The sequence below is a fragment of the Sarcophilus harrisii genome, chromosome 3, assembly GCF_902635505.1.
Source record: "Sarcophilus harrisii chromosome 3, mSarHar1.11, whole genome shotgun sequence".
NCBI classification, from domain to species: domain Eukaryota; kingdom Metazoa; phylum Chordata; class Mammalia; order Dasyuromorphia; family Dasyuridae; genus Sarcophilus; species Sarcophilus harrisii.
The window spans coordinates 369,008,841-369,031,816 of record NC_045428.1 but is presented as its reverse complement, the minus strand read 5'-3'; the positions used below and the strand labels follow the sequence as shown (position 1 = coordinate 369,031,816).

The 22,976-nt window shown below is 34.8% G+C and overlaps 1 protein-coding gene across 22 annotated transcripts in view; it reads right to left on the bottom strand.

Moving 5' to 3' along the window:
• Positions 1–22,976, bottom strand: part of BOLL (boule homolog, RNA binding protein) — a 199,027-nt gene that overhangs the window by 79,824 nt on the left and 96,227 nt on the right. For 20 of the 22 annotated variants that reach the window (XM_031960240.1, XM_031960249.1, XM_031960244.1 and 17 more), the window contains one exon: positions 2,922–2,956. In XM_031960240.1, the coding sequence (XP_031816100.1) occupies positions 2,922–2,956 (35 nt within the window). Of the gene's footprint in view, positions 1–1,623; positions 2,063–2,921; positions 2,957–3,031; positions 3,057–22,976 lie in introns of those variants that run through there. The other 2 variants (XM_031960251.1, XM_031960252.1) reach the window with 2 other exon arrangements.

Below are 22,976 nucleotides of genomic sequence, written 5' to 3'. Positions count from 1 at the left end.
CAGCCAGTAAGAAAGCATTTGGGGCTGAAAAACGAACTCTAGTCTTCCAGACTTCCAGGCCCAGAACTCTATCCATTTGTGCCACCTAGTTACCCCTGTAGTCAAATTTACATTAGATTAAAGGAAATGTAGAAAACCTGACAACTGTCCTAAATTTATTTATATATATATATATATATATATATATATATATATATATAAACACATTGAATAAAGCACAAGAAAACATTTTATTGTTGATACTACTAAAATTTGAAAGAAAACAAAAGACTAATGTCCTTGAAAAGCAAGAATAGAACAAATACTAACTAGCACATTTGAGGGAAGAGTTGATGTCAAGGTTAATTCTTAACTGAGGAAAAACAAATGACTTTAAAGTGAGCAACTAGTAATTATCTTCCCTGATACCAACTAAATTTCTGGGCTAAGCTTTAACACCTTCCTACCTGTAGTTATTTTTAGAATTTACGGTACCTTAAAAACTCACCACTTCAAATTGAGAGGAACACCAATCTGAGTTAGAAAAAGCTGAATTATGCAGTTATTTAACACAGTGTACATATATGTATATACACACAATATTTAACAAGAAATGCTTTTTCATTACATTTTAATACATTATTCTAACTTCTATTAGGATTGATTCCTTCAGGAGACAACATTAATGAAAAGTTTAAATTTGTATGTATATTAAAAGAACTGCAGAAAAGTGAGAGTCCATTTTTGTTAAGATTGTAAAACAGTAACTTATTTATATCACAATTTTTCTCTTAGTAGTTTGGCAGAAACTTACCTTTCCACTAACATTGAATATCTGGCTGAATGTGTGTAGGGATCAGATTTAATGGTTTGTGGGTTTTTTTTTTTTTTTTTTACTGTATTTAAATCAAATCTGAATTATCTGCATTGCATTACTTATGACAAAAGTAATAATACTAATACAAAATAATATTAAAAAAATTAAAAAAAAACTTCTCTGGATACTTTTTTTTCAAGGGGAAGAGAGACTTGACTAGAATAAACCCCTTTTCAATATTATTTAACTATTCATTCCTTTTTCCTAAGAGAGAAAGTTAAAAAAAAAAAAGGCTTTATTATTTGTGAAATGCAAAAAAGAAATTGTGTTATGCTATACCTAACCTGATTAGATTTCACAGGATGTTTAGGAATAGAAAAAAAATACCATTTGTAAAACAAAACCCATGAAGCTGTCTCTATAACCAATGGCAAGAGAGAGATACTCTTATTTACAGAATAGAAGTTGTCACTGATGACAATCTCGAGATTCAAAACAAACAAACCAAAAAACCCAGCAATATGGCACAATGAATAGTGTGCTGGGCCTGCATTCAGACTATTTTCTAAATTCAAATCTAAACTCAGAATTTTACTGTGTGACTTTGGGCGAGTAATTTAACTGTTCACCTCAGTTTCCTCATTTGTAAAACATGAAGGAAATGGCAAACCACTCTTTGTCAAGAAAACTACAAATAGGGTGAGTTACAGTTGCACAAGACTGGACGACAAAAGTATATTTCCGTCCATAATTCTGTGAGTAACTTTCCACGACAACATCTAAGTAGCATTACAGAAGCAATTCAGAAAAATGGATCCATCACTTACTAAAGACGAAAACTCCATTCCATACCGCACACCTTAACGTGCGGCAAAAATATTTCGGCAAAAATACTATTAGTAAAATTCTTTCCCACAGTAATGTCCATTTAGTGACTGCTTTCTTTGGGAGTTAAATACCATGGCTTAATTTAACTGTAAAACGTGACAGGTTTTGCAAACGGAGCTGAAAGAAAGAGGGCGCCCTAACCGTCACGGCCCCTGTCTCAGAGCCGCCCCGTCCCCTCGGAGGCCAGCCAGCGGGGTAATGGAAGCCGCAAGCACTGCCTCAGACTGCCTGAGATCGTCACCAGAGCCGATTTGGTCTCGAGGGTACACTCCCTCCCCAGGGATCGGGAGGAAAAAGAAGGGACACAAGCAGGAACTTAGGGCCAATAAAGTTGATCCGTCCTCCAGCCTCAAAGCGCCCCCATCTCTGCATAAATCCCCGTACCCAACGAGAGGAAACCTCAACGGCCTCGTTCCCGCCTCGCGCCCCGCCTTCCACGCGCGCGTGCTGGGGCTGGCGGGACCAGCCTTACTGCTGCGCATCGGGCGCGCCCATTGGTCCTGCCGCAAGGCGAGGGGGCGGGGCAGAACACAGCCAGGCACGTTGCCTTAGGGCTACAGCCCGGTTCCTCCCCTCCCCCCTCGGCGGTCCCTTCGCAACACTGGCGAAGGAGAGCAAAGCCTCAGACGGGCCTTGGACCCCAGGCACTGGACCCTGCCCCTCATTTTCTGCCGGGTCAGGGGGAGGGGGCCACTTCGTAGCCTCACCAGAGGCTTCCTCGAGGCCTGAGTTGGCCATGGCTGAGCTAGAAAAATTCTCCTTGCGTCGGAGGCCGGGTGGGCGCTGGGAGGGTGCGTGGTCTTCGAGGCCGTGGTTTCGGCGGGAAAGGAGAGCTCACAGCTCACAACCCCCGGTCTGCGCACAGCGGCGTCGCCATCGCCGAGCCTCAGACACCTTTCCAGTCTCCTTCCCGAGGCACATGGCCTGGCTGCCGCCCACCCCCAGAAATCTCCGTCCCCTTCCAAAGACGCCCTCGGGTCCAGGCCGTCTTCCTTCCTCGCCCCCAAGCTTCCCACCAGCACCCCTACGACTGGCCCGCGGCGGCGGCGTTAGAGGCCGTAACCTGGGCTCCAGAGGGCGAGGTGGGGGGCTCCTTCCTTGGGGGAGCTGTTGACCCAGTCCCGCTGCTTGACCCCAAAACGGAAGCCTGAGCCCTCGCTCACCCAAGGAGGGTAGAAGGGGAAGGCAGCGGCTGAGGCGGCCCGGCCCACCCCGGATCCCGTCCCCTCTTACTCACCGCTCCTGAATCCGTCTCCATCTTCCCTGGGCTCCCTTTGGGAGAAAAAAAAAAAGTTTTAAAGTGTAAAAAAAAAAAAAAAAAAACCCAACAACTAAAAAAGACCGGACCTCGAAACCTTCAAATAAATGAAGCAGAACCACGTTTCCCGACGAGAGGAACTTTCTTCTTCCCACCCCCCCACCCCCGCCCCGCTCGCGGCAGTGGCTGCAGAGGCGGCGGCTCCAACGCGGGGGCGTGAACCTGCCACACGGGAACAAGCTGAAGTCCCCTAGCTGCCGGGGGAGGGGGGATGGGGAAGGTGGTGCGGGCGGGCCCTTTAACCGAGGGAGGGGGCGCTGCGGGCGACTCCTGGGACCTCTCCGTGTTGCGGTGCTGCGCGGCAGGCGCGGGCGGGCGGCTTTTGCCCTACCCAGGCAAGGGCGGATTACCAGTAATCTGAAATGGGGAAGGTGGAAGGGAGAGACCTGAATGAATTCTTCTGCGAGAGGAGGGTGGTGAGGAAGAGGGAGGGGGCCCCAATTTAAAGATGAGATGAAACAGTATATGTCAAGGACTTGGCAAACTTTAAAATAATATGTAGACGCCTGTTATCACTATCCTTTTTTTCCCCCCTTTTACTTTTACGGAAGAGTGACTAAAGCTGCCGAGGTTCGGGGGGTCGGATGGGGGTCAAGGGCGTCTAGCCTAAATCTGTGGCCGCTTTATGCTAGTTTCCGAGGGTTGGGAGCCAAGGGAGTGAATTGGGATCGATTGCCCCTCTGCCTGTGACTTTTCTATTTCTCTTTCTAGAAGCTTTATTTAGTTTAGAAACATTGCTTCCTCACCATTTCAAAGAATTTTGTTTTAAAGGGGGACTCTTTAAAGGAGCAATTAAGGAGATCCTGGTGGAAGGTGAAGGGGGCAACATTCCCCTAGAAGTGGGGATTCCTGAGACGCCATGGACAGCTCCCCCACCCTTCCCTCCACCTGTTGTCGCTGTCACTCATCCCTGGAAGGAGAGCAGAGGGCAGGCTCTGAGAACAGAGAGCCCTGCATGCTCCGTTGCTCCCCCCTTCCCCCCCCCCCCCAACTTGGCTTGGAGGCCATTCAGAAGAGGGGAGGTTTTGGCTCACTCACCTTTTATTTCGGGAAGAGTCCCTAAATGACCACTTTAGTTGGGGCGTTATTGCAAACTTCACCTTCCTAGAAAGGTTTCCAGGCTCTTGGCCACTGGCCCTCAGGGCTCCCTCCGATCCCCTCTGAGCTTCTGCTATGGCTAGATCCTAACACATTCCTTCTCTCTACTACTGTACTCTGGTATCAGTTCACCAGCGTGCTCATAATTCTGCTGATCCTAGTCAGGTTTAGACGCAAACCTCCAGGACTAGGATCGCCTATTGACCTATTCCCTACAATAAGACTTATTTTATATTTTTGGAGAGAATACTTTCCATAGGAAATACTATTCTACGTCTCATTGGGAAGGAAAACTTAGTGCTCAAGAGGTAGTTGGGGCTCACTTAAAATTTAAAAATTAAAAAAAAATTACGAATCAAGAACCAACAGCTTTTAACCAGGAACAGAGAGAGAAAATTATTTTTTAGTAATAATTCTCTTATAGTCTTGCCAAATGACCACTGCTACAATGGATTTTACTTATAAGGCAAGAGAATTAAAATAAAACCAATGAAAGTGCCTAATAGTGATTTTAATGTATTCAGAGATCTAAAGTGATCTAAATCTAACTATGGATATGATGAGAAGTGTACCATCTTTATTTGTAATTGCCTTCTAATACATTACATCTTTTCTAGATTTTCCCAAGCTATTGAAACCTAATTTTTTTTAGCCTTCTAATGCATTACATCTTTTCTAGATTTTCCCAAGCTATCTAAACCTAATTTTTTTTAGCCTTCTAATGCATTACATCTTTTCTAGATTTTCCCAAGCTATTGAAACCTAATTTTTTTTAGCCTTCTAATGCATTACATCTTTTCTAGATTTTCCCAAGCTATCTAAACCTATTTTTTTTTTTAGCCTTCTAATGCATTACATTTTTTCTAGATTTTCCCAAGCTATTGAAACCTAATTTTTTTTTAGCCTTCTAATGCATTACATTTTTTCTAGATTTTCCCAAGCTATTTAAACCTAATTTTTTTTTGTTTTATCCTCACTCTAAATGAGAATGTTATTCTTTTGATCTTAACAGACATGTTCTAGAATTGAGTAATTATGTTTCAAACTTCCAATAATTCCACTTTTAATTGTTTATCCGGGAAGGGGATGGACTTGATTGAACTACCAAACCTTTCTTGCCTTGTTCACACTTTACCACTTAGCACATATATTCCCAAAACCACTGTGACCTAAGTTACTCAGAAATACAGTGCCTGGCAAAGAATGGAAGGAAGATATCTGACAGAAAGATGGGGCACATGAGCTTATTAGAGATGCATTATGTGCAATCAAGTTCAATTATAACTTAATGTTCTTAATATCATCCATTCCTATATTCCCTCTCCTAAAGGTGAATAATTCCAATTCCTTCAACCTTTATATCCGGCAGTCTCCTTTAGATAACATTTTAGCTTTCCCGAAATAAACACAATTGTTTATAAGGATAAACTCATCTCATCTAATGTCATTAATTTCTAAAATGGCCAAAGGAGATAGGAACAATACTTTAAATAGGTGATCGTGATCTAAATATAATGGGGTTTTATAACTTTGTGATAGAATTTTTAGTAAAATATGGTAAGGATATCATTGGAAAGAAAGGGAGCATTAGTACTGGATAAAGAGCTAGCCTCAGAAGCAGGAAGAATTAGGTTCAGATGTGATCTGGGCACTCTGATGCATGTGGGATCTTGGGCAAGTCATTTAACTTCTCAATGCCCCAGGGAATTCTAAAATTATAGATTGGTATTCTGCACTGATGCAATAAATTTCTTCACAGGAATTTCCTATATCAATGTAACTAGTTACAGGCCCAGCCCCCTAAAAAGAAAATTGGAAAATGATCTTGACTGGGGCAACCTTATTAATGCAATGCTTGTATTCAATTTTCATTTGTTTTCATCCTATTCCTCCCTTGTTTGAAAGCCTTCAATGGTACCATATTCCCTAGAGAATTAAGGCCAGATTCCTTGGCTTGGAATTCAGAGTCTTAGGATGATTTTCTTTGGATGATTTTCTTTTTTTTTTTCTTTTTTTAAATTTTATTTTCATGGCATTTTTTTTCAATTACAAATAAATATAGTTTTCAAGAATTTATTTTTATAAGATTTTGAGTTCCATTTTTTCCCCTTATCATCCTTATTTCCAAAAGAACAAACCTATTTCAATAGGTCATAAATGTACAATCAATTTTTAACATATTTCCATATGAGTCATGTTGGAAAAGAACAATCAAAACAAAAGGGAAAAACTCCAAGAGAGAAAACAAAAAACAAAAAATGAAAATAGTATGCTTTCACCTGCATTTAGTCTCTATGGTTCTTTCTCTGGATGTGGATGGCATCCACATGGAAACTCTATTAAAATTGTGGATTACTATATTGCTGAGAAGAACTAAGTCTATCTAACATAGTTGATCATCATCATATAGTCTTACTGTTATGTATACAATGTTTTACTGGTTCTGTTCATTTTACTTCATGTAAAACTAGGATTTTCTGAAATTAGCCTGTTCATTATTTCTGATAAATATAATAATAATTATAATATATATTAATGTGTAATTCTACTTTGTCATAATATAATGTTATTATATTATGACAAAAACAGTTATTTCCTTTTCTAATTCATTTTTCAGAGGAGGAAACTGAGGCAAACAGTGAAGTGACTTTCCCAGGGTCACACAGCTAGTAAGTATCTGACACTGATATTTGAACTCAGAGAGGAGTCTTCCTGACTCCAGGTACTCTGCTCTATTCACTTAACCACCAAGCTGTCCATTTGATTTAGCCCTTTTCTTTTTACAAATGAGAAAATGGGAAAGTAGTTGTGATATACTTGTCTAAAATAAAACAGGCATATAGTAAATCTGTGATAAGATTTGAATCTGATAGCAGTTTTAGCAGTTTACCATGGCCAGGTGGTATAGTAGATAGATCCTGGGCCTGAAATCATGAAGACCTGAGTTCAAATGAGGCCTCAGACTCTTACTATGTGACTCTGGGCAAGTCTGTTATAATGTTCAGATCCTATTAGTACCTACTCCATAGGAATTTTGTAAGGATTAAATGAGAATATATTTGTAAAATATTTAGCACAGTGCTTGCATTTAATTAAGCATTGGAGTCAATGCTTTATAAATACAGTACTTGTTTTCTTCTATTTTCAATATATTACACTGCTTCTCATAATCTCTATATTCATTATATATTTAACTTTTTAACGTGTGAGTTGCTTCTGCAGAGAGACTGTGTTTTATTTTTATTTTTCAGTGTTTAGGCCAAATATGCATGTAAATATTTGTCAAATGATTCATTTAAGCCTAATCATTCACCTACAACCTTACATTGTATTAATGGAGTTTGGTTTTTCCCCTAGGATAGGGAATGAATTTATGATTTTATCAGTATAAGAAAATCTCAGATGAGAAAATGCCATCTACCAATACAGCAGCAACTTTTCAAAGATTTGTGGCCTTGGAAAGTTACTTGGAGGTACTGAGAAGTTAAATTACTAGCCCAAGGTCACACACTCAGTATGTGTCAAAGGTAAGACACATCTTGATTCTAAGGCAAGGATTCCTATCCATTCTTCCATGTTCTTTATCTTTTCAATAATAATCTTACTTTATTATACTAAAATCCAGCCAAAAAATAAAAAAAATTGTAAATATAATTCAACAGAATCCTTCAAGGCTTGCAAAACATTCTATTAACAGGAGTCTGGAAAATAAGAATTTAAATCTGCCCTTACACACTTATTAACTTTGTGATCCAGGGCAAGTCACTTAACCTTTATTTGCCTCAGTTCCTCTTCCTTGAAATGGGGACACAGGAAATGGCAAACCACTCTGTCAGCTTTGTCAAGAAAAGTCTTTGGGGTCAGGAAAAGTTAGACACAACTAAATAACAACCTAGGAGATTGAGCCAAGTGGGGTGTTAGTGATTAAGACAGTCCTGCTGTCTCTCTTCAGCAATATCTCTTAGGGCCTTCAAGGAATGTCTTCAAATCTTTCCTCTTCTATGAAGCTTTCTGAGATCACTCTGGCCTATTACAATCTCTTCTTCCTTAAATATCAATTCAATTCAAATTAATTCAACTTTACTACAGCATTTGCTTGGTCTATCATTTATTTTAAAATTAAATGTTAACCAAATGTAATTAATTTAATCAATCAGTTGTCTTTGTGTAAAGACTGCCAAGACTGCCTAGCAAGTAAGTAGCAGAGCTGAAGCATTAACTTTGGTTTTCTTCAAATTTTCTTCACATATTAGTCTTTCCTCTGGATCTTTCTACCACCACAAAAATTCAAACTGCTTTTCTCCTTTATAATCAAAAATTAATCAAGGGCATATTTGAGTTTCAAGGAACACTCAACTGTAAGAATTTTTTTTTCAAATTCTTAAATACATTAAAACATAACTAAGAAATCTAAAAGGGATCTCGAAGTCATCTCTTTCATCATTCTGCATTCAAATACCATCATACCTGAACATCTCATTTATAGTTAAAAAGCTACAAAGAAATTGTTTTTGTAGAATAATCATTTTTTTTATCCAACTGAAATTTCCTCATTTTCTTTCTTTAGAGAAGATAGATAGTAGATAACATCCTCTTTATCAAGGGTCACCAGAAAAAGGGACCAAGTTACTTAAAGGCTCCAGGAATTGGTTCTACTTGCAAAGACGAGACAGAGACCTACAAATTATGGGGCTTTCAATTTCAGGCTTGACATAAATGTCTCAGGAAATTACTAAAAGGACCAGCTATCTTGGGGGATCTCTTAAATCCTGTTACTCTGAGGGAGATATGATGGATTGTTTGAAGAGGCTAAATAGATGACACCGGAAATGATCCCAAAGTGGCCACTTGTCAACAATACATGTTAGGGATTAAATGTTGATTTCTTACCTATGTTTTGTCTTTTTGGACATAACTAAACTATATTTGTCTCCCGACTTCTGGCCACATATTTCCAATTGCCTGGTGAATCTCTCCACCTAGGCATTTCAAGGGCAGGGATATACTGGACCCCCCTCTAGAAATTGTTAAATTTTTAGTATGAGCAGATGCTATTAATTAGGATGCAATTTTTGTTTGCTGATTGTACTTTTTAAAGTGATGGGAAAATGTTAATAATGCAGATCAGATTTAAAAGTGTCAAACATCTGTATGTGTGTGTTTCCAGAGTTAGTTCCCAGTATATTCCTGTTCATTGACATCTTAAACTCAATATGGCCCCAAATCAAAGCCTTTATTTAGGCTGTTCCCCATTCTTGGAATACTCTCCTCAGTTCTTATCAAAAGTCTTTCTTGATTTCTTCTCTGTTGTTAGTGTCTCTGTTAAAATCATTTTGTATTTATTTCATATATTCTTTCCCTTGAGAGGAAGGTTTATTTCATTTTTGTCTTTTTATCCAGGTTCATTGCAAAGTGTTTGGCACTTAGTAGGTACTTAATAAATGATTAATTTAAATTAATTAATGAACTTTAAAGTGTCTTCTTTCTTTCCTGGCAAAGAATTCTAGTTCCTTTAGTCTAATTAATCTTATTCCCCCCCACCCCCCTACATCAAGAGATTTAGTTTAGTGTGCTTGGAGGAACACTAATATGACTAGAATATAAAATGAGAAAATTTACTTAGAATCTTAAAACTCATGGAATCTTAGAATCAGAAAGGATCTTATCTACAGATTCTAACAATGTGGCAACTTCTATGGTGTCTCTGACAGATATTCCAGTAGGATGAGATAATAACTTCATGAGGAGTTTAAAGGCAATCTAATCAATGGGTGAGTGGGTCATAATCTTTGCAAGCTGTTTTTGAATATATGGTATCAGGCACCATATAAAATAATACTCCAAGTCACTAGTAATTTTTAAAAATGCTAATTAAGGCAATTCTGACTTTCAGTCTCAAAGCTATCAGACTGATAAAATTGACAAAGAAAAATTACAAATGTTAAAGGGGCTGCAGGAAAACAAGCACAACATTTCATTATTAGTGCAGTTATCAATTGGTATAATCATTCTGGAAAGCAATTTGAAACAATGCCCCAAAAGTTATCAAATTGTCCATATTTTTTGATTCAATGATTTTGCTACTAGACTATACTCCAAAGAGATCAAAGAAAGAGGAAAAGGATCAATATGTGCAAAAAATATTTTTAACAACTCTTTCTACCACTTAGCACAGTACCTAGTACATATTAGGCACTTAATAAATGTTTATTGATTAATTTTTGTAGTGGCAAAGAACTGGAAACTATGGGAGTATCTTATTTGGAGGAATGGCTGAATGTAATGGAATATTGTTATGCCATAAGAAATGATGGAAAAGATAGTTTCAGAAAAACCTTGAAGGCCTTGTATTACTGAAGAATGAAGTGAGCAGAGCTAGAATAATATTTTGTACTATAGCAACAATAAACTACAATAACTTTGAAAGAGTTAAAAACTCTGAGGAAGTCAATAATCAACTGTGATGATTCCAGAGGACCAAGGATAAAAAATACTACCCAATTCCCAATAGAGAGATAATAGACTGAATAGGCAGACATGAAACATACACTTTTGGATATAGTCAGTGTGAGAATTAATTGTATTTACTATGCATATTAATTATAATTTTTTTATTTTTCTTTTTTTTCTTTACCAATGGAGGAGATTAAAGGAAGAGAAAATTAATGCTTGTTATTTGAAAAATAAAATTTAAGTGTTTCTCAAAGTCTTGCAAATAAAATTATTTAGGAATGCAAAAATTAATAGTCATTATTGTGTGTACTATCCTTATTTAAAATTGTTAAGTCCAGGATAAACAAGACTGCTTTTAACAAATTCATATAAAAATCATTAGAGGTAAGATTTTATTAAATTTACCTTTCGTTGTCTAACCATTATTTGTATGGTGTTTCTGATAAGAGTTGGAGTAAATGGCTTTCCAATTCTGAGGCTTAATGAATTTATTGGGTTTTTTAAAATCTACATTCTAATTTATTTTAATTATGGGTACAAGTTAATAAGAACTGTCAGAACTATCATGAAACCAAATGAAGACTTAATCTGAAACATGCAAAAGGTTGATGTTTGCATTATATCAGATGAACATGAGTTTTTATCTCATATATCATTTATATTAAGTTCAAATGAGTATACTCTGATCCCTCAAAGATTCTATTCCTATTCAGTATTTAAATCAGGGATAGTACAAAGGGCACATGTAGAATAATAAAATTAGTCTGAACCAGTAATTTCTTTGATATTTAAAGAACTCTTTAAAAATATATATGTATATATTTATTTATTTAAAACAAATGCAAAATAAGAAAAAAGAAAATAGAAAAAAAGAAGAAATAATAAAACCAAAGAAACATTGTCAGTAACATCATGAAGGATTCAAAATATGTCATAATATATTTCCATTTCAGGAAAATATATATAATAGTAGATTATATTGTATTCACAACTGTCTATCTTTTCTTTGCTTCCTTGTAAGTTTTCTTTTGTTCTCTTCTATGCACTCTTTTATTCTTTTCCCCCGTTTTCCTTGCCCCACTTCCCCCAAGCAGGCTGAAGTTAAGCATGTATGCATATGTATATACACATGTATACCTGCACACATACATATATACACATAGGTATAACTTCATATATACATATATATGTGAATATACATATACATGTAAAGCAATATTAATATGGTTGACATATAATATAGAGTTCTCTCTTGATTGAATCTTTTTTTAAGTTTGACTTTGTCTTAAGTTTGATAATAAATTCTATTCCTGATCGTTGTTATTATGTTTGTATATATCTCATTTCCTATTCCTGCTAACTCCTCTACTTCTACCTGTTGACTTGCCTTGCTATTACTTAACCTCTTCATCACCCCACTTTTTTGGATCCCTCCCTTATCTTCTCTTTGGACCCTTTCCCTCTCTTTATCTGATTCCTATTAATCCACCTTATCCTATATGCCCTTTCCCTCTCTCTTTATCCCTTTCCTATTAATCTACACTCCTTATTCCACTCCTGTTGATTTATACTTCTTTCTGTATCCCACCTTATGCTATTCCTTTTCCCCTTATTTCTTTATGGATTGTGAAGGTGCTATATTTTTCTTGGTACATATATATATATATATATATAAATATATGTATATGTGTGTGTATTTATATGAATTTATACACACACACACACACACACATATATATATGTATGTAGGTTTATGATGTCCCCTCTTTAACCCATTCCTGATGCTAGTAGGTTCTCAGAACTACCCGCCCTTCTCTCCCATCTAGTTCTTCTGTATTGTTTCTTGCTATCAAACCTCATTCATATAGCATAGTTACTATTTTTACTTTTTCCTAGATGGTTTTGCTTTTTAGAATTCCAATATACTCATCTTTCTCCTAGGCTGTCTTCTGGACGACTCAATTACTAATTTTTTTAACTGAAGTTTTTTATTTTCAAAACACATACAAGGATAATTTTTCAACATTGATTCTTGAAAAAGCTTGTGTTCCAAATTTCCCCCCTCCCCTTTCTCCCACTCCCTCCCCTAGATGGCATGTAATCCAATATATGCTAAACATAATAAAAATATATGTTAAATAAAGGCATACATATTTATACAATTATCTTGCTGTACAAGAAAAATCAGATCAAAAAGTAAAAAAAAAAAAAAAAAAAAAAAAAAAAGAAAGAAAGAAAATAAAATTCAAGCAAACCACAACAAAAAGAGTGAAAATCCTATGTTGTGATCCACCCTCAATTCCCACAGTCCCTTCTCTGGGTGTAGAAGGCTCTCATCATCTCAAAAAACTCCAATTACTAATGTTAATCTTAGGCATATGGTTTATATTTCCTTGTATAAAACATAAACAATTTGTCCTTATTGAATCCTTTGAAATTAGTCTCTGATGTATATGTTAAATTTTTTATTGAGTTTGAGTTTGAGAGAAAAATTGTGTAAATCTGTCAGTTCATTAAATTTCCATTTTTTCCATTCAGTATTTTATATTTAATTTTTCTGTATTTATGGCCACAACCCTACTTTTTTTTTTTGATTGTAGATATATAGTATTCCAGGATCTGTAGTCTTTTATGGCAGCCATTGAAAAAATCCTGTACAATTCTTATTGTAGCTCCAGTATATTTGACTTGTTATTGTTGCTTATAAAATTTTCTTTTTGATCTGGGGTTTTCAAAAATTTAGCAATGATATTTCTATGTTTTTCTTATAGGATCTCTTTGAGGCGGTTATTTCTACCTTTCCTTCTTGTTCTATCATTTCATTTGTTTCTTGTATTGTACTGAGAGTCTTTCTTTTGGTCATAGCTTTCAGGTAGTCCAATTATTATTTTCTTTTCCTGATTTGTTCTCTAGATCTATTGTTTTTCTTATGAGAGAATATCTCATATTCTCTTCTATTTTTTAATTCTTTATATTTTTTTTATTATTTTTTAGTCTCACAAGGTCAAATAGTCATTTTCATTTTTAAGACTGAATGTCGACATTCATTTCATAGTCTTATTTTTCTTGGATTATCCTAATTTTGTTTGTTCATCTTTCCTTCCTCTCTCTTATGATTTTAAAAGACTTTTGGAGTTCTATAAATTCTTTTTTGGGGAGGTAGCCATTTAGCTTTACTCTTTGGGACAGGAGAAGGTTTTTTTTTTTTTTTTTTTTTTTTTTAACTTTAGTATTCTCCTCTAAAAATAAATCCTGGTCTTCTCTATTTCCATAGTAACTTTCTATGGTTGTATTCCTTTTCCTTTGCCTGCTCATATTTATTTTTTAATAAGAACTTAGTGTAATCACCTCCAGTTCTGGGGTGAGGGGGATGGTACTTCTGACTTTATGTCTTCCTTCAATTCTCCCCTCCTCTTTGGAATCCCAAACCAATTAGCAGCACAATTGTGCCAGGTGTTCCTTGTCAGCAGAAGTTCCCCTAATTTTTCCAGGCTCAGACCTCCTATTCCTCAGGATTCAGACCTCTGACTTCTCAAACTGTTGGAACAAGTGAAAGTTTCTGTAGTTTTGGCTGAAGCTACCTCCAATCCAACTAGCTCCAGTCTTCCCTGTTAGCCAATCTTTTTTGTGGTGAGCTTCTTTGCACATGGATAGTCTGGTATTTAGAGAATATTCACTCAGTCAATTGATGATCAAATATTGAAGCCTTTTTAGCTAAAAAGCACCTGTCAAAATTTGCCTTTCATTGGCATAGACTTCAGTAAACAAAGATCATATCTCTTCCATGAACAGGCATGAAAGAAGATTTTAACAAAGTATCAATGATGTAAACAGATAAAATTCTATCAAAATGTTTTGCTTCCCTGATATTGTAATATCATCAGTATATTCTTATTATGTGAAAATGACCCTGCTTCTTCTTTTAGACATTAGCAAATAGATGAATTAGCATTCAGAGCTAGTAGAGTGTAAGGGAAAAGATGTGGATAAAAATAGTAATTCAATAAAGAGTAGACCCTGACCTAGTTAACTGAGAGCTGATTCAATGACTTTCTGTATTAGGGCAATATTCCTTGATGAGATTTCCAAAACAGTGGAAGAAAGTTGAATGGGAGAATGTATAGAAGAAAGGTTCAAACTGAAGAAGGAATTGTGAAGATTTGGAAAGTTTGGAAGTTGTTAAGAAGTCTAGAGATTAATTATGGAGGTTTTAAAAATAAAGTTTAAAAAATAGAAAGTTAGTCTGTTGATCAACACACATTTATTAAGGGTGTCAGGTGCCATGTTGTATGTTGAGGTTATAAAGAAAGGAAAAAAAGGTCCCTGCCCTCAAACATTCTAATGGAGGAGACAACATGCAAAAAGCTATGTGCAAACATGATATCTTTTTCTCTCTAGTAAATTGGAGATAATTTTTGATAAAAGGCACTGGGAAAAGCTTCTTTCAGAAGGTGATCTTTTAGCTAAAACTTGAAGGAAGCCAGTGAAACCAGAAAGTAGAGATGAGGAAAGAAAGCATTTTAGGCATAGAAAACCATCTGTGAAAAAAGCATTGAGTCAGAAGATGGAGTATTTTTTTTTTTTTTTTTTTGGTAAAGGACAGTCAAGAGGCTACTTTCAGTGGATTGTAGGGTATGTACTGAAAACACTGGAAGTATAGCAGGGGCCAGGTTATGAAGGATTTTAAAGGGAAAGGATGTGAAGAAAAGAAACCAAGCAGGACAGAAGGAGAAGAAGGAGCAAAATAAAGACAATAAGAACTAGGAAGAAGAAAAGCATTAATCTAGGAAGAAGAAAAAGAACTATAAGAAGAGGGGAAAGTTAAAGAGAAGAAAATAATACAGAATAAGGGAGACAATATTAAAGGTTAATAAAAAAAGGAGAAAGGAATTGTGTTTTCTGTGAAGAAGCTAATAAAGATCTATTGTTAACTAAGGTGAGAAGATGCTATCAAGATGAGGAGAGCAACAGAATTAAAAATTTACAAGTTTCATCTCAAAGGGAATCTACTCCAAAGAATAAGGAAGGATTAAAAATCTTATCAGTAGCAAGCACAGAAAGCAGGACAACTCTTGTAGGACAATCTGCACAGTATGTGTGATGTTTGTATTTCAACCAAGACCAAATGACTGTTATCCATGTTCAAAGTTCAGGGTGGTCTTCCTCCTAGGAGAGAAGATAAATGGATTAATGGAACAACTTTTTATTCCTCCTCTTAATGAAAAATTGTATCGCTAAAAAAGCAAAAACAAAAACAAAATCCCAAACAAATAAGCCAAAAACAAAAAGGAAGAGTTTCAATATGGAAAAAAATAATAAAAAGGATCTAAAGAGTGAGAATGAACTACTAATATGGAGAAGTTAGAAGATAGAAGTGTGACTTAGAGGAGAAAGAGAAGGACCACTGTACATTTGGGAGCTAAGTAATGAATATAAGGATTTTTATCAAAGAATACAGAGTTGGAAAGATTGGTTTGTAGAGATAACAATAAATATTAGACACTAGAAAGTATTTGAGTCACAAAGTGATGAGAATGATGGAGTCTAAAGAAGGACAGCCTTAGTGGCAATGAATAACTTGATCATGAAAAACCACTATGGATCATAACCAGTTGTTACCTACCATGATTACATGCTTGAGGGAGGTGGGTCACTGGAAGTTTATGTTAATTTTGTCTTTAATGCTGTGCAGCCTAAAAGAGAAAAGCTTACTGAGTTTTTCCTCAGGGTGAAATAGAGACTGATTTATATAGGTCCAGTGGATACTGAGAACACATAAAAATGAATGACAATAACTGAGCTAGGGCATGTTTCCAATGTCATGGTAGTTATAAAGACATAGAAACCACTGCCAAAAATGCCTGAGGTAAGACAGACACTCTTGGTCAATCTACCTCTAAAGTCTTAGCAAGTTCCAAGACTCTTTCTTGAGTTCGGGGTAAAAAAATCAAAACAAAGGAACATCACTAGTGCAGAGCCATAGGCCTAGAGGCAGTCAGGTGAGAGAGGGAACAGTGTATAAAATTATCCTCCTGGTAGAGGCTGAGAATACAAAAAGAAGTAAAAGACAGATCCTGCTCTTAAGAAGCTTACATTCTAATGGAGACCACATGCAAACAAATAAATACAAAGTAAATTATATAAAAGGTAAATAGAGAATAATTAACAGAAGGAAGGCACTAGAATTAAGAGGGGTTGAAGAAAACTTCCTATAAAACATAGGATTGTAGTTGGGACTTAAAATTAGGGAGGTCAGTAGGCAGAGGGAAGGATAGAGAAGAGATTTAGTACTTATCAGCTCACACAGCTGATAAGTGTCTGCGATTGTATAATAATGAAATAACACTCCAGTTATGGACTAATAGCAATCTATGGATATTTTTTCACAAATGCCAAACTGGTTGCTTCTTGCTAGGAATGGGTAGCAGCACTGGTCAATTGTGATTTCAGTATATACTATGGGTTTAGTATGGATATAGATGCTTTGTCCAGAATTTCACTGAATGTTAGAGCTATGATGTTATACAAAAAAAGGGTATGAGATCATTCTGACACACATGAAACTATACTACAACAAAGCAGAAGTGTATCAATAGCTTGGGACTCTCCCAGACCATATGCCAAACATATATGTAAACCTCATATTATTGAACCAAACTATGTATTTGGAGAATATAAATACTAGCAAGCTCTTAGAACTTACTTATATTGACTTTCTATCTCTGAAAAGAACTAGAAAAATTTTTTTGTCTCCTTTTGCATTCAGGGTCCATTCATAAACTGAAGAAGGGGCCTTGTTACAGGGTGTTAAGCAATTGGCATGGATTGTTTAATAAATCAATATGCTCAGAAGAATGAATCTTTGTTTTCTTCCATTATTTCATCTTTTATCTGCCATAGTGGGTAGCTGTAATTGTTCTATCTTTGCTGCATAATTCTTTTTGCGCATGTGAAGGATGGGGATGGAGGGAAGTGGTGACTGGAGAAACTATTTAGTCTTCCCTCTTTATCATTTGATCTAGAAGTATTTAAGATGAAATTTAATAGGGAAATTGTACAACCTTAAAGCAGAGTTTTAAAAATCAACCTCAAGTATATGATTGAGGAAATGAAGTTAGAGAGCAGTTTACCTCTAAAGATTTCAGTATTATATTGATCTGCAAGTTCATTGTGAGGAGTCATAGTGTCATGTGGCATTAAAAAAAAAACTAATGTAATGGAAGGCTTTGTTAAGAGAAGTATGATTGATGTACCTGACTAGGAAGGTGAGAGTTCTGCTATTTTCTGTCCTGGTCAAATGATATCTAGAGTATTATGTCACCTTTTATGAAGGATACTGATTAGTTGAAGAGGATCCAGAGGAACTCATCAAGGATAGCAAATGACCTTAAAATCATGTTTTCTTTTAAAAACATCCTAAAATTTTATTTATTATTTTATTTTTCCTAATTAGATGTAAAAATGTTTTTAACACTTATTTTTAAAATTTTGAGTTCTAAATTTTCTCCTTCCTTCCCCACTGCCCTCATTGAGAAGGCAAGCAGTTTGATATAGGTTATACATATAGTCAACTTTTGCATGACAAGTTTTCCACATCAGTTATGTTGTAAAAGAAAACAGACAAAAAAATCCAAGAAAAATACATTTTTAAAAGTATGCTTCAATCTGTATTCAGGCTCTATCAGTTCTTTCTCAGGAGATATATAGTATTTTTCATCATTAGTCCTTCAGAGTTGTCTTGGATCATTGTATATTCAGAATAAGTTATTCACAGTTGATCATCTTGCATTGTTGCTATTGCTAATGTACAATGTTTTCCTGATTCTACTCATTTCACTTTGCATCAGTTCATGTAAGTCTTTCCAGGTTTTTCTGAGAGCATTCTGTTCATCATTTCTTATAGCACAATAGTATTCCATCATAATAATATACCACAACTTGTTCAGCTCAATTGATAGCCATCCCCTCATGTCTTACTTTTTAAAAATGTTTTATTAAAGCTCTTAAAAACAACGTTGCTATTACTTCGCAATAATTCCTACCTTCCTCTCACTAATAAAACTCTTTCTTTATAATAAATAAATACAGTAAGCAAAACAAATAAACATATTGACCATATTTGATTGTTTTGTCCCTATAGGTCACTACTTTTCTGCCTAAGAGGTACAAAGAACAATTCATTGTGAAGGCTCTTTACATGTCAAAATATGTAAAGACATGATAGATCATTGTAATAACTAGAATTCTGATATTTTCAAATGCTATTTTCCCTTACATTATTGTGCTATTTGTATAAATTGTTTTCTGGTTTGGCTAATTTTTCTTTTTTAAATAATAGTTTTTTATTTTCAAAATATATTCAAAGATAGTTTGCAATATTCACCCTTGCAAAACCTCCAAATTTTTTCTCCCTTCCTCCTTCCCACCCCTTTCCCTAGACAGCAAGTAATCCAATATATGTTAAACATATTTTCCTTACTTTTCTAAGAATCAGTTCATATAAATCTTCACAATTTTCTGAATTTTTGTAATCATAGTTTCTTAGGGCATAATCATATTGCATTATATTCTTATGCCACATTTTTCCAACTATTCTCCAATTGATATAATCATGTATCATAAAAATCAATAAAAAGAATTGAGAATATTCAGAATGAAGAAAAGAAAACTTAGACGATAAAATTTATGGTTGTAGTAAATGTGCATTGCTTTTGTGATAGATTGAATGTCAACTACAGCATTACATAATGTATATGCATATTTATATACTTAAACCATGAAAGAACATGCTGTGATTCCATGTTTTCTTGGGAAATTATAGGGTCTTCAGCCTTATCTGGTATTGGTTAATTTTCATTTGTCTTGCAATGGTTATTTATGGAAGTCTGTATTTGTTTAGTCGATTTTGAGGTTATATTCTCCTTTGTTAATATCGTGTATGTATGTGTGTATGTGTGTGTGTGTGTGTGTGTGTGTGTGTGTGTGTGTGTGTAAGAGAGAGAGAGAGAGAGAGAGAGAGAGAGAGATCTGTTTATACACAAGGTCTTTAACTTTCTTCCTCTTAAGCTCTTTGGGTCTTTCCTTCTTTTCCTCCCTTCTATTTTCATATTTATCACTTTCTGACTCTTTCCCCCTTGAAATGTATTTTCCCTAAAGGCTGAACATTAAAGTTGAGTTATGTTGCAAGACTATGGGTTGTCTTTTATAGTTCTACCTACCCAGTGGGTGGTTGGGAAGTAGATGCTGAGTGAATGTTAGGTGTTAGGAATTATACTTCTCTATTGCTATTTCATTGAATTGTTACCTTATTAGAATTCTTGGTGTCCTAGATTATAGAATCAACTGAAATTGCTTTATATCTTGTACATAATTCCTATTTTGAAGAAGTTTGAAAAGTCATGAGGTTTAGAGAAAATGTTGCATCCAATTTGTTGCATGATTCAAAACTTAGCAATATAATTTCATAATTGACATAAAGTAGGTCTTTGGTGATTTATGCCTGGAAGTTTAAAAATTTGTGTGCCTTTTAATCTAAATAAATAGAATCACTTAAAAGAAAATTCTCAGATTCCTACTTGAGAGGATCATTATGGTTATCAGAATCTGATACTATCAAAGACAATTTGTTGCTGTGGCAAATACTCTACAAATTTCAAACATGTGTGATAAATTTAAATTTAAATAAAAAATTTCAATGTGTACCATATAAATGACATTCTATACTAATTCAATTGTTTTTTTTTTAATTTATTTTTTTAAATAGCCTTTTATTTACAGGATATATGCATGGGTAACTTTACAGCATTAACAATTGCCAAACCTCTTGTTCCAATTTTTTACCTCTTACCCCCCCACCCCCTCCCCTAGATGGCAGGATGACCAGTAGATATTAAATATATTAAAATATAAATTAGATACACAATAAGTATACATGACCAAAACGTTATTTTGCTGTACAAAAAGAATCAGACTCTGAAATCCAATTCAATTGTTACATTAAATTTCATCTCTATGATGCTTTTTAAATATTGTTAATCTGTTTCTATAATTTTTTACGCTTTTTCAATACAGTTATGTCAGTATCTGAATCTTTTCATCAGGGCAACTTTTATACAACACAGAATGGTGTAAATATCTAGTGTGGGTCAACAGCTGTTGCTTCTTCCCAGTGGATCAAAGACAGAAAGAGTTGTATCCATGGTGACCTTTCTGACTCAATAACTGTGAGAACTGTGGGATTCTCTTTGGGATTAATGACTGAGCAAGCATTGTCAATCTAGTTTTAAAATTGGCTAGGAATAGGATTGATTTTTAATATTATGGTATTGAATGAAGTCATGTATTTTTATAGTTCTCCCATTAAAAAATGATATGTACATCATGGCATTCATTTCTGCTTTCTCATCCTCATAAAAAAATTATGAAAACGAGAAGTATGTGCATCAAGGGCATTCTCTCTAAAATTGAGGGAAAAGAATAATGAGATTTCTATGGGCAGTTTTCTATAATGACTATATCTTTATTGTTATACAACCTGACAGAAATGGAAAGATGTTGATGTCTGGCTTTATTTGATATTAGATAATTTTAAATAAATCATACTTTGAAAAATTTTCTTTACATAAAATATTTTTCTTAAGCACACTAATATCAATATTCCATGACATATTCTACTACAAAGATAATTTTATTCAAGGATTCATTAATGACATGAATTAAAGTCTTGCACACCATAAAAATAGTTCACCAAAGGTGTTCACTATTGTCAGGGAAGACATCTTATGCAATGTTCAAAAAGAAGAATTTCTCATTGATTATGAGGTTCTTCAGATGGTCTTGTTCACAAATGGCATTATATTAATCACATTGAACCTAAGAAACTTCTACAATGATTCCTTTGTGAAATTCAGAATAATTTAAAATAAAATAGTATAACCATTCACAATGAAAAACAAAATAGATGAAAAATGCATAATGTTAATATTATGACATATAAACGGATTAGCAACATGTCAGATCATAACATGAAAGTGTATATTCTATTAGACAAATCCTACATATGGGTAATAATCTGAGTCTTAAGTGAGTAGAAGGAGGGGACTGGCCTGGGCTTAATTTGGGAAATTGTACAATGCTTACATTGATCTCAAATTATCTATAATGGCCTACTTTTTTTACATAATCCCTCAACAAACATTTATTAAACAATATGCACACAGTGCTAGATAGTAGATTCCTTAGTGCAAAGTATATCCTATCCTTTTTATATCTATCTGTAGTTATTTCTTGTTTCCCTTTATGTTTTGTGTTTCTATTTATTCTAGTTTGGAATTTATATTATAAATAATTTGAATCTTACTAATTCAGAATTCTGTTGACCTCTACTCAAATAATTTCAGGAACAGGAAAGATGCATGATTTTGTCAGTATGAGTATTTGCTATACTGCAACCCCTCCATTTCTTAATTTCTGAGTGCTGCTGTTCAATCTATGGTAGCTAACTAGGTAACTAGCCTGTTTGAATTTAGCTAGACTGGTCCACAGACAATAATACATTTGCAGTCTATTATGAACTGTGTGCTAAAATTTTTTCCAACTTGAGAGAATGTTCCAGCACTGCTGGCATAGACTTCAATAACTCAAGGTCATTCCTGCCCTAAAGAGGAATAGAATTTTACTGGCAAGATTTTCTATATTATCAAGTCCAAAAATGTATATTTATTTTATGTATGGTAAAATCCCAAATAAACTAAAAGCAATTACATTTAAACTCTGAGATTTGAACTGTATTTGTTTTACAAATACATGATTTCTTTCAGTTCATGTTGAAATTATCAAATTATCAGGAGAAATGGTCCTAGATGCTATGAATTCTTTGCTATTCACATACGAATGATATTAGGTCTATTCTCTTCTAATTCAGAAAGATAAACATATTGATTATCTATTTATCTCAAACAAAGTACACAAGGTTCAAATTCAAACTTTAAAAATTGTGGTGATACTGATGGTGGATTGAGATTTTTGTGACTGTGGTTATTAGTCTTTAATTTTCCTAAAGTTTCCTGAAATGTAAGAACAGGGTCAATTAACTCTCATTTTGGGGTATGATAAAGGTAGATCATGAATTATTCTTAGTATTTCTAAAATCTAGTTATTGTTCCTTTTAAAGATGGCTCTGGAACACTTCTTCCTATAGAGTCCATTTTCATTGCTCTGTCTATGGGGACCAGTATGTGTGCCTAATTATTTGTTCATTTGGTTGTCTGGGCTTTACCCTGATATTGCAAGTATTTTTAATTCAATTAAGAAAATTGTTATTGAATGCCACTTAAGTAAGAGATGGTATATGTTGGGAGAAATATAAATGTGGACCAGTCATGGAATCGTAGAATTTCAGAGTTAGAAGAAATTTTAGTTAGT